Source organism: Rhea pennata, chromosome 11 (genome assembly GCF_028389875.1).
Source record: "Rhea pennata isolate bPtePen1 chromosome 11, bPtePen1.pri, whole genome shotgun sequence".
NCBI classification, from domain to species: Eukaryota; Metazoa; Chordata; class Aves; order Rheiformes; family Rheidae; genus Rhea; species Rhea pennata.
In genome coordinates, this window is record NC_084673.1 from 15,288,647 (window position 1) to 15,300,766 (window position 12,120).

At 49.2% G+C, this 12,120-nt stretch overlaps 1 protein-coding gene across 2 annotated transcripts in view; it reads left to right on the forward strand.

The window, feature by feature from the left end:
• Window positions 1-3,430: 3,430 nt before the first annotated feature.
• GPR50 (G protein-coupled receptor 50) overlaps window positions 3,431-12,120 on the forward strand; it is a 153,305-nt gene continuing 144,615 nt past the window's right edge. The window contains exon 1 of one of the 2 annotated variants that reach the window (XM_062584508.1): window positions 3,431-3,605. In XM_062584508.1, the coding sequence (XP_062440492.1) occupies window positions 3,431-3,605 (175 nt within the window). The remainder of the gene's footprint in view (window positions 3,606-12,120) is intronic. The other variant, XR_009959558.1, reaches the window with a different exon arrangement.

A 12,120-nucleotide genomic window follows, 5' to 3' on the forward strand; every position in this document is an offset into this window, starting at 1 on the left:
GCGGCCGCGCGCGAGCGCCCTGGTTTGCCGGGGGTTTCTCTGCGCGCGCGAGGGCCTGAGCAGACCCGTTTCTTTGCCGACCTCGCCGTCTGACGGCAGTTCAGCGCGACGGCTTTTCCCGAGGCATGGCTCCTCTTCTGCCACGCGCTCTGCCTTGCGCATCCCTCGCTGTGCGTGTGCGTCTGGGGCTCGGAGCCGGCACCGCGTGGGGACGCGGCAAGGGCTGCGCGTGTGCGTGCGCGGTCCAGGCCCTCTGCCTGAGCCTAGGAACAGCGCCTCCGCGCAGCAGGTCTGCCTTTGCAGCTCACCGGGATTACGTGCGTCGTGCGAACGCCGGCGCTGCCCCGGGGTCCCGCCTGCTGTCCGGTTCCAGGGCAAGGGGTCCAGTTGTAAGGGTAACTTGCCCAGACCCTCTCTGCAACTAAAAAACTCATCTTAGAACCTAAGGGAGAGGTTCTGATGTTCCAGTTTCTCACTTTATTCATCCTTTCTCACGTCACTTCCCTCCTCTGGAACTGGACGCCTGAATGGATGAGCTCCAGTCTGGATTCTGATTTTCCCAGAATGTTGAAGGAAATAGATGTGTTGCTGCCCCTAAGAAGACTCAATCAAAAGGACAGGATAAATTGGCAGTAAGTATGCTGAATTCACTACGGTGGTATTTGTGGAGAGCAATTATTTTCTTTGTGTACTTGACAAAACTTAATTGTCTCCTCTACGCTGACCGAACCAGCGTAGCAGTTAGCCTGTCCCCGTGCGGGAAAAAACCCTTCATTTATAAGCGATTCATTAAGTAGCATTAAAGCTGTCTCTGAAGACAAAATAATCTTTTTAAAGAGGACTCAGGGTACCGAGAAGGAAGATTAATGCCTCAGCTATTTTTCAATTATGCAAGCTTTCACTTGTTACAATATACCTGGATTAACTCTAATGAAGTTGAGTGTTTCGGTAGGCAGGGTCGGGAGTGGAGGTGTTTCACACCACGTGGCACACGAGGGACGAGCGACTCCTGCCCGCTGCCGCTGGGACCCATTCGTGCCACCGGGCAGGAGCAGGAAGAGCTAATTCCCGTCCGGCGTGCGAGCTGGCCGGACAACCGAGCACGCCGCCCGCTGCCAGCGGGACCTCTCCCTCCTAGGAGACCTGGCATCTCTGAGGGGCATAAGCCAGCACCAAAAATCACCGGTAACGTTAGGAGCACATGTCTTGCCACTGGTGCCGCTCACCAATGGGAGAAGACATTGCCTAAAACCCTTTGCAGCAGTAAGCGCTGCCCCCTTAAGCCTCACCGTTATCAAAGTTGTAAAGCTTATTCCAAAGGAATATTTGAAAAGTGTCTACTATGTTTGACTGTATTGCACTGACTGCTTTCACCTTGCTTTTCTGTTTGTATATCCGTGTGCATAGCCTAACAGTTGTGGTTTGGGTACAAAGGAGCTGCTGCATCCTGACCCTGATTCAGTTGCCTTTTCTTGCAATCACATTCATGGTTTTTGTGCAGTCAAATGAGCCTGATTTCTTCTAACACATTGTGGATATTTTTATTTCTGTACGATTTATGTCAGAGGCTCTTGTACAGCATAATTAAAAAGGTCTTTTTGATATGTCCACCTTCATTTTTTTTCCTCACTATTGCTTCCTAGAGCACTAGCCTTTTCTCAATTGAAGCAATGAAGAGTCCATTCAGCAGGAAGGTGGGGGGAAACAGCTTGGAAACTATTCATCTAAATCACTCCAGCGATGAAAACGGCTGCTCGCTCCATCTATCATAATAGAGCTTGCTCGGGAGCATCTTACGGGAGGTGAGTCGATGTAACAGCGCAGATGCACGCATGCTCGTAGAGCTATGCCGACGTGCCCAGCCAGAGCGGTCTCGTTCTGCGGTGGAAAAAGACTGCTTTTTGCGGATATAAAATTACAGGTGAAAATCTATGAGCAAAAGAAGTCACCAGATGAAATGCCAGTTTTGTGTTTTCCTGGCTGCAGTAGTTTTACTAGAAGCGGCCCCTGCTCTCACTGCTCTGCCAGGAGTAGTAATGTCAGTAACAGTTTTAAGCACGCACCAGGCCAGTCCGTGGCCCTGCCCAGCTCTTCCCCGCAGGCGCCAGGCTTTTCCCCTTGCGTGGCGTGCAGTGTGGGTGATCCACGAGCTGTTTACTGTGGGGAAACGGAGCCTGAGAAAACCCTGCCGTGACGTGGAAGGTGTGTGAAACTTCACCCGCGCCCCTCGTAACCTCTCCCGTCTCGGCGTTTGCCTCCGAGAGCGGGAGCTGGCTGTGGAAACATCCCCTGCCAGCTGCCAGGGTTCAAAAGGCTGCTGGCACGTCAAAGCTGCTTTCTCTCAGCATGCAGGTGAGCACCGGGCTCCAGCGGCGGGCACATCTTCTCCAGCTGCCTGGGCCTCTGCCTGCGCAGCACCATGCACACCTGCACACCTATATCATGTATGCTGTACAGCGCACATGCTGCGTACACTGCATACCATGCGCACTGGCACGCCATCCACATATGTACGGCTGTGCACGCTGTACCTGGCCCACCACACGTATCCGTACACCAGGTACACCTGCACTCCTGTTCACCACGCACGCCCCACACAGTGCCCGCACCATCCGCGCTGTGAGCTGCTGCACACACTGCGCATTGCACACTACATATGTATGTATCTATATACATCATGCACACTGGGCACCTGCACAATACACACAGCTGCTTACCATGCACATACCCACCATGCGCCCTGTAGACCAGCACACTGTGCACCTGCACATCTTACACCTGGATGTGACACTTGCCTGCACACCATGTGCACCGTGAAGAACTGCACATGTACACCTGTGTGCGACACTTGCACACCATGTACATTGTGCAGAACTGCACATGTGCACCTGCACACCTTGCACCTGTATGTGACACTCGCACACCATGTACATTGTGCAGAACTGCACACGTGCACCTGCACCTCTTGCACCTGTACGTGACACTCGCACACCGTGTGCACCGTGCGGAACTGCGAACGCGCCCCCGCACACCGTGCATTCCACGCGGTGCGCGCGCCGCTCCCGCTCCCGCTCCCGCAGCCGCTCGGGGGAAGCGGCTCGGGCCCCGTCGCTCCCCGGCGGCGCCGCGCGGTGGCGCCACGACCCAGCGCTGCGGAGCGCTGCCCGCCCGGCCCCGCGCCGCGCCGCGCCGCGCCGGGGCTGCCCCGCGCCCCTCCCCGCGGCCCCGGCCCCGGCCCCGGCCCCGGCCCCGGCCCCGGCCCCGGGCAGGGCGGCCGGGCGGCGGCGGCGCCCCGCGGCCGGGCGCTGCGCGGCCCCGCGGGGAGGAGCGCAGCGGCGGCGGGGCCGGGGCTCCCCGGCGGGGCGGGAGGAGGGGCCGCGGCAGCGGCGGCGGGCCGAGCCGGGCCGGGCCGGGCCGGGCAGAGCCACGCATGGAGCGGCCGGGGAGCAACGGGAGCTGCCCGGGCTGCCGGCTGGGGGCCGGGCCGGCGGCGCGGGCCGCCACGGCGCTGGCCGCCGTGCTCATCGTCACCATCGTGGGGGACATCCTGGGCAACGTCCTGGTCATCCTGTCCGTGCTGAGGAACAAGAAGCTCCGCAACGCCGGTGAGTGCCGCGGGCGGGGGGAGCCGGGCGGGCGCGGCGCAGCGCGGCGCGGGGGTCGGCGCGCCCGGCGCTGCCCTCGCTCTTTCCCTGCCCCGTGTTGCTGCTTCGTCCTCCAACTTCTCCGAACTTTCCGTCTCCCGGAGACAGCTGCGGAAAGGAGCCGGTCCTCAAGTCGCGATTCGGGTAAAACTCTCCTTCGTTTGGAGTGAGAAGCTCGCCGGGAAGGAGCGAGGGAAGCAGGAATGGGGAGGCGGTGGGAGTCAGGTGCAGGAGGGGGCGATTCGCGTTCCTAGGAAGAACCGCTTGCAGCGCCGAGCGCTTGCTCGTACGTCCCTGCCTTGCGCCGGTTCAGCGTTTCGCCGTAAAGCCGCTGTGCTTAGGTGACAAGCTAAAAGCGGCGAGTGAAGACTTTCCGAGTGTTTCCGTGGGCACTTTGAAAATACGACTGGGGGCTTTGCACGGTGTCGTCCCTCGTGAGTTAACCTAGGCGATATAAAAGCGATCCTAACAGAACTATTTTTAAGAAGACTGTGTATTTTGAGAGTGTGCTTTTTCTGCCTTCTGTGTCCTGCTGTTTTAGCAAGAAACACTACTGCGTAAGGAGTTTCAGGTAGTCTGTGCAGTGCTGCTGAAAGGGGACCGTAGCATACCTCTGGTTAGTGACTGTACCGCTGTCTGCTTTTACAGCAAAAGCAGTAAATGAACTTCAGTTTTACAGCTTGTAAAATGGTTGTGGTGAAATATCTCCAGCGTTTATAGTCTATAATATAAAGTGGAGACCCTGGTCTCTGTCTTACTCTTCCGTGAACGTGGAGTAACTCAACAGAGTTCGGTAAAAGCAGCCTGTGGGTAACTATTAGTTTATTAATGGCCGTGTGTGATGTGGCTCCTGGCTAGGGCAGGTGCTGGACGCAGAGACCCAGTCCAGTGAGTTATTTTGTTTGAACTGATAAATGAAATGTGGCCCCTAGTATCCACAACACATGAAAATATTATACTGGGTTTGTGAGAGCTTAAATATAGTTGGGAAAGGTATTTTAAATTATCCTATGTGGTTTTGTTTTAAAATTTGGGCATTGTGAACTTATAGTCAGTGGTCGTGGAAGGAAAAATAAAAAAAAACTTCCTGAGATAAAATAAAAGATTGATAAGTAATGATTTATGCCATCTGGCTAGGTAGTGCAGCAAGTAGATCTGAAACTATTTAGCTGCTTTTATCACCTTTCAAATTGTTAATTGCTTGAATGCATTTCATGTCTTAAGAATCTAGGTAGATTGAGTTAAAACTAAAGCGAAAGTGTAAAAGAACAACTTTCTTTCCCTTTAGGGGATAACAGAGATGTTATCAAAATCTTAATAATTCTCGGTAGCTTGTTCTCTGCTCTAAATACAAGCCATTGGGATGTACTAGTGAAACCAATACAAATGAAATCTTTGTTAACAGACAAAGAGACTCTTGCTGTACACGGAATTCAGAGCGTGGCCAGTGGAGAGTTTGGAGGTACATACTTCAAAGCAGTGGCAGATATCAAGAGACCTCTCCTGATTCACTGACTCAGGACTGTCCTGTCCTGAGTGCTGTTCTCTCAGTCAACAGCCTAAATTGGCAATGTACTTGCAATGTCAGTAGAGGGGTCAAGATCAGGAAAGTGAGGCTGTCAGTTTAATGATGACAGTCCCATATTCATTAAGTTAAAATTAAGTCTAACTAGCATCCAATTGTTGTCATCTTATTTTGCTGAAAAGATCACGTGTGTTTAGGATGTTCAAACAACATCCTGCATCTGTCCATGTTGGCAAACAGACTGTCTGCCTTCCTGAATGCAGAACAAGAAGTCAAGGGGTCTCAGCTCAACTTGTGCTCCTCCTGGCACATGAACAAGCCTGCAAACAAGGATGCTTATCCGGAGTGCAGCAGCCAGTTAGAAGTCCTTTAGACAAAGAATTTCCTGCTCTTGCTCAAACATATGCTAAACCAGTCTAATAAATAAAAGAGACACCCGTTACGGATGTGTCAGTGCTTGCCAAATCCAGGAAGTGCCAAGCCATGCCTTTCTGGAGCAAGCTCATAGGGAAGCAACAAGAGCACAGTTACATGGTCGTCACCTGCAGCTAAAACTGTATTGCAGGATAAGCTAGATTCAGGCTGAGAATGAAACTGGCACTGCCTCGATGGCTCTGGCGGGTGACCTCCCTCTTTGGGATGGGATTTTTGGTCACAGCCTCCTGGACCTCTCTGCAGTACTGGACACACTTCAGCATCTGTGCACAGGCTGTGGCTGGAAGGGGCAGAGATATGTGCGTGGCTGGCAGCAGGGGCCTCCACCCCTTGTCTCACGAGGGGCATCTCCACTGAGGTGGCCACGTGAGTGAAGAACAGCACCTGGAGCTGAATGAACAGGAGGAGTGATGCCTGCGGACAGAGGAAACCTGGCTTCATTCAAAGCCCCAGGGCTTTCTCGTTGTTGGAAGGTTCGCATCCACAGTTGGTCTTTGAGTCAGTCATGCTGGAGCACTGCTGACATTAAGCTTCTCCAATAGGCTTCTTCCTGTCCTGGCAAAGAATCAGTCAGTCAGTCATACCTTCAAAGTTTCTCTGCAGATAACAGTAAAATGGTGTAAATGGCAAAAAGCTATTAACACTGGGGAGGGGTGGATATCTGAACAGCTGGATGTTTGGAGCTGCCTGCATATTCAATCTGAGAGTTTCCAGTGAAGTTCCGGGCTTGGGTCCATATGCTCATGGTGCTGGATATTTAAAAGGCTGAGGCTGAAGGGCACGGGGAATAACTGCTCCTCTGCCAGAAGAGATGTCTGTGCCTCTTTAGCAAGGGGGGGGGGGGGGCAGATGAAAAGGGCTGAACTTTCTAGGTGCTGAGAGTCTTCATAAACCTGGCCACCTTGCTTGCACTATCAAGTACACAGTGGTGAACGTGTTAATTTGAAAGCAAACGCCTGATCTTTAAAACTTCCCAAGAGAAATTACTGTGTTCCACTTCTCCCCTCTGGAAGGGAGTTATATATATGTCAGATGGGTGTTCATGTTTCCTGTGTTGTTACTGGAAGGTACTCAGAGTGCTGAGTGCAATTTAAGATTCTATGTAGGAAATAATACGAGTGAATGGTGTGTTATATGGCAGGCACAAAATCATGATATTAAAAGTTGCTGGCGTATCTGCGTTTATAGCTTCTCATTTGTGGTTGCTGCTAGCTTCACAAATGTGAAAATCTGCACTAACAAACAGTCAATATTTTTAAATAAATCAGTCTGTTCTTTGGGCAAAGGCTCTGGAAATACACTTTTCTAGCTCTTGTGAACTTTCTGAAAACATACGGCACACAGCCAAAATGTGCATTTCTTGAAAACCCACATCTTGCAGTAACACTGCCTGGAGTTTCGCATACAGAAGGATGCAAGGTCAGGCCCAGGGCTTGCCTGTATCTACACTTGCTCCATCTCAGGCGTGTATTAATACCTGCCACTTGACTCCTGGGATGTGATGAGATCTCTGTCAAGCTCACTCCAAAGTGGGATGGGGGTTTGTACCGGTAGTCTGGCTACCTAGGAAGAGCATGAACCTGTGAACAATGAAAGCTCCTGTATTTCTTGTTTCACAGGTATTCTCAAAACTCAAGTTTACCTTTGGCTTTGGCAAAGAATTTTTTTTTCCACTAAGGCAGGATTCAAGTTACTGTGACATAAAGGTTTTTGTTTGTTCAGTGTAGAAACTTTTATTTATTTACTTTTAAAATCAAGGGCTGAGGCCCCCATCTTGTCTTTATCCCTCAAATCTTCATGCTGAATTGAGATACAATTTCATAGCCTGATCTTGCAAACTCTTACATGTATAAATATGGTCTTCTTGCATAAGATGTGGTAGGCTTTGGGCAGACAGGGGTTCCTAGTAAAAGACAGGGTCTGAGGAAACTAGGCTGACTTGTTAATAAACTAGATTAGATGGAGGTACCTCTGTGCAGATGAAACATTCTTAATGGGAAACGGAACTTTTTACACGTGCATGTTACATGACTTCTCTTGTTACAGTATAACATATTTCTGAACGCAGGACAAGGATTTACTCTGCTCTGTGGTAGAAAATGAATGGAAGTGAATAGAATTACAGGCTCATCTCAGGCTGGAGCAGGTTCAGAGAATGGTGTCTAGGATTACCAAGGGAATGGAGAGCTGCTGTTAGAATGGGAAACTAAAGAAAATTGTCCTGTTTGACCCAGCAAAATGGAGTTTGAGGTGGAATGTGGCTGCTCTATGTAAATATATCTGCAGGAAGAGAAGGAAGTGCAGAAGGGAGGGAAAAGTGAAAAGGTGAAATCAAACATAAATGATGAAAGGTCTGTTAGAAATTGGAGGAAGGTTCCTGACTGTTCAAACAGAAGGATGGTCCTGAAATATCTCTCTAGGGGGAATAATGGGGCAGAAATCATCTCTACAGCTTCTAGATAGCGTAATATCTGCAACAGTATGTCAATCATCATTCTTACTGAGATGAGAGGAGGAACCGAGTCCCTTTCCACTTGCTGGTGTTTGCTCTTGTCTGTAAGCTTCCCAATCCAGAAGTGCCCTCTACCTAGAGCAAAGGTGATGAGCAAAACCCAGCCCACTGGAGGTTGGCAGCTTTCCTCCTCCACACTATTGCTATGTAACACCACATCACTGTTAAACAGAGGGCTTGAAGTAGCAACCCACAAGCAGTGCCGTGAACGGGCTGTCTCCATCACTGTTGCTTGCAAGTCTGGTGGTGGTAGCTTTGGAGAGGGAAGGTTGAGGGGTGGAGAGAGTGAGTGGTTGGCCTTCCCACACTGCTTGGTTTCCATCATCAAGTTTAGGTGCAGCAGTTCAGTATTACTCCTGATTTGATCAGTAAATGCTCTTCGTCAGTGTGGGTACCCCTTTGCAGCTGTTGGGTGAATACACACAGGGAAGTCTGGGGTCTGGTTGCTGCCTCTTTAGATGCTTTGCTCCTTGGTGTGAATGTCCCAGAGCAAATTACAGATGGAGGAGGAGAGTAGGCAGGGTCTTGGGAGGACTTTGCTCCTTTGTACTCAACTTTTACTCAGTTCCTGGATGATTTACATTCCCAGCTTTGCAACTGCTGATGCAGCAAGGAGGTCTTTAGCAAGGGGCTGAAGGTGGGAAATGCTGTAGGATGGGCCCAGGGCTGTAACTGCAGTGGAAGTGTCATCTCAGGGTGCAATGCCAGCCTTCCTCTCTTGTCCAAGGGAAAGGCACAAGGTGACCACATGGCTCGGTCTGTGTTGTCTGTGTCATAGGCATTGTATTGCCCTTCTCCATTTTTTCAGCTGAAAAAAAGTGTTTTGACTTTTCTCTATTTCTGCCACCAAAGAACCATCTTTCTGATTTGTGGGTCCTGGTCTCTGGTAGGAACATTGTCCCTGTCTTGAGGGAGCTGAAACCTCAGGGGGAGCAGTCAGCACAAGTATAACTGTAATTAGGTCACTGGGCTCAACCATTTTTTAATCCACTTGATATGGACTACACTGATGTTTATTGGGGTTTTTTATTATCAGACTGTCATACTGGCCAAAGTCAAATGTCATACAGAAGTCTACGTGTATTATGTCAACACAGTTACCTTTGTCAACCAAATGTGTAATCTTGGAGGAAATACCAGATTAATTTGACAAGTCCTCCTACCATAAAAGTCTGTTGACTAGCACTAATTTTGTTTCCCTCTTTTAATACTTTGTTGCTTGCTTTGGCCTTTGTATGACTCTGCCTGGGACCAAAGTCAGAGTAAGCAGCCTATAGTTCCCAGATCAGTTCATTTATCCTCTTAAAAATATTTGCATGACACTAAGCTTTTGTTTGTTTGAGCTGTTTTTTTTAATTATTATTTATTGTTCTTCCAAGATCTCTGGAACTTCCTGACTGTCCTGTGATGTATTAAAAAAAAAAAAAAAAAAAAAAAAAAAAAAAAAAGTCAAAGTTAGGGATTCAGTGAGCTCATGTATCATGTATACACTATTAGGTATAAGTTTTATAGTCTCACAGATGTAAAAAATGCTTAATAGATGGTATTGAGTATCCTTCTGAATTGCTTCTGGAATTCAGAGAATTTTATTATAGCTGAGATATAAATGTCATCCTTATCTGGAAAGATAAGAAATACTTATAATTTCTACATCTTTGTTATCAGCATGGATAATTTCACGTTAGCTTTTTAGCATCAAGCCTGTTGTATTGGTAGACCATTGTTCTTTTCTGACATACCTATTGCCATTAGTTTTGTGATATTTTTTAGCTTTATTTACAAAATATGTTGATTTCTAGATACTAATTTTATAATATTTTTATTAATTTGTTACAGATATCTATTTGTTTCTTAAACTTTTCTTCAGACTCCTGTCTTAAATAGTTCTTTTCATAGAATCATAGAATCAGTAAGGTTGGAAGGGACCTCTGGAGGTCACCTAGTCCAACCTCCCTGCTCAGCAGGGTCACCTAGAGCATGTTAGACAGGGTTGCATCCAGGTGGGCCTTGAATATCTCCAGAGAAGGAGACTCCACAACCTCTCTGGGCAACCTGTTCCAGTGCTCCGTCACTCGCACAGTGAAGAAATTCCCCCTCACGTTCAGGTGGAACTTCCTGTGCTTCAATTTCTGCCCATTGCCTCTTGTCCTGTCACATGGGACAACTGAAAAGAGTTTGTCCCTGTCCCCCTGACATCCTCCCTTCAGGTGCTTGTACACATTGATAAGATCCCCCCTTGGTCTTCTCCTCCCCAGGCTGAAGAGGCCCAGCTCTCGCAGCCTTTCCTCGTAGGGCAGATGCTCCAGCCCTCTGATCATCCTCGTAGCCCTACGCTGGACTCTCTCCAGCAGCTCCCTGTCTCTCTTGTGCTGGGGAGCCCAGAACTGGACACAGTCCTTGACATGAGGCCTCCCCAGGGCTGAGTAGAGGGGCAGGATCACCTCCCTCGACCTGCTGGCAACAGTCTTCCCAATGCAGCCCAGGAGACCATTGGCTTTCTTAGCCTCAAGGGCACATAGCTGGCTCATGGTCCACTTGTCCTCCACCAGCACTCCCAGGTCCTTCTCTGCAGAGCTGCTCTCCAGAAGGTCAGCCCCCAGCTTGTACTGGTGCCTAGGGTTATTTTTTCCCTAGGTGCAGGATTCTGCACTTGCCCTTGTTGAACCTCATGAGGTTCCTCTCTGCCCAGCTCTCCAGCCTGTCCAGGTCTCTCTGAATGGCAGCACAGCCCTCCGGTGTGTCAGCCACTCCTCCCAGCTTGGTATCATCAGCAGACTTGCTGAGGAGGCACTCTGTCCCCTCATCCAGGTCATTGATGAAGAAGTTGAACAGGATGGGACACAGCACTAAGCCCGGGGGGATGACACTAGCCACAGGCCTCCAACTAGACTTCACGCCACTGATGACGACCCTGTTTCTTTTGAATATAGTAGTGCTTTTGTTTCTGGGCCTCTGAAGTATCTTTAAACATCTCCAAATTAGCACTGTTACTTTTACATACACACACACATATACATATAAATATGTACAGATTTTGCTCAGATATTTTTGTGCCTGGTTGTTCCTAGTTTTAGGAAATTGATCTTTTAAAGTGTTACATTAGACCAGGTTCTGTTTTTGTACCTCAAATGCTATGGAGAGTTGAGACTGAGTTTCTTCCAGCTATTATGGGATTTCCTTGGTGTTTATCCTAGAAAGCTATCTACTATATGTAGATGTTTTGAATTTACTTATTTATTTATTTTTAGCAACATGAACCCCCTGGCATATATCACAGGACTGAAATTATATCATTGCTTTCTGTACATTGCAGATAGATAGAGGAGCCGCTCGTCTGCTCTGCTGATTCATTTTCTGTAGCGAACTCCCACCGGTGCTTTTGATTTATCCCGTTTTTGACCCTCTGAAATGTTGTGGACCCTAGAGCAGGTACCTTGGCTCTCTGTTCGACTTCAGATGAGAACTGTGCTGTTTGTCAAGGGAACAGTTTGTCCCTTTTGGCACAAATCCTGGGGAGCCCTGCCCGGGGTGGAGGAGGGAGACAGGCAGCGGTGTGTGTACAGAGGGAAGCAGCTCGGTCGCCTGCGATGCAGAGTGGAGGAGTTTGTGGGTTGTTGGGGCTCGTGGGGCATTGGGGGATGCAACACCCATTCCTAGGGTGCTGGGTCCTCTTATGTGGAAACATCACATCCGGCACCCTGTTCCTCTTAAATGGGAATGCTTGTGCCATGGGTGGACGAGTTGCTGGAAAAGAGCCTTGCTCTTGTTTGTACACTGTTGTTGGAATAATCCGTGGCAACATTTGCTTTTCACTTCCTTATTGACTCGCTCAATAGGCCAGTGATGGATTTGTCATATCAAGCTGACTGCCAGTGATGCTCCCTGTGCCGTCAACCTCAGAAAAGTTGACAGTAACAGTAGGGCTGCATCAAACAGGTCTGGTGGCCTGGTGCTTCTGAGGGGTGCACTGTTTTGCCTTAGCATAGTGAAGCTATAAAAAATGG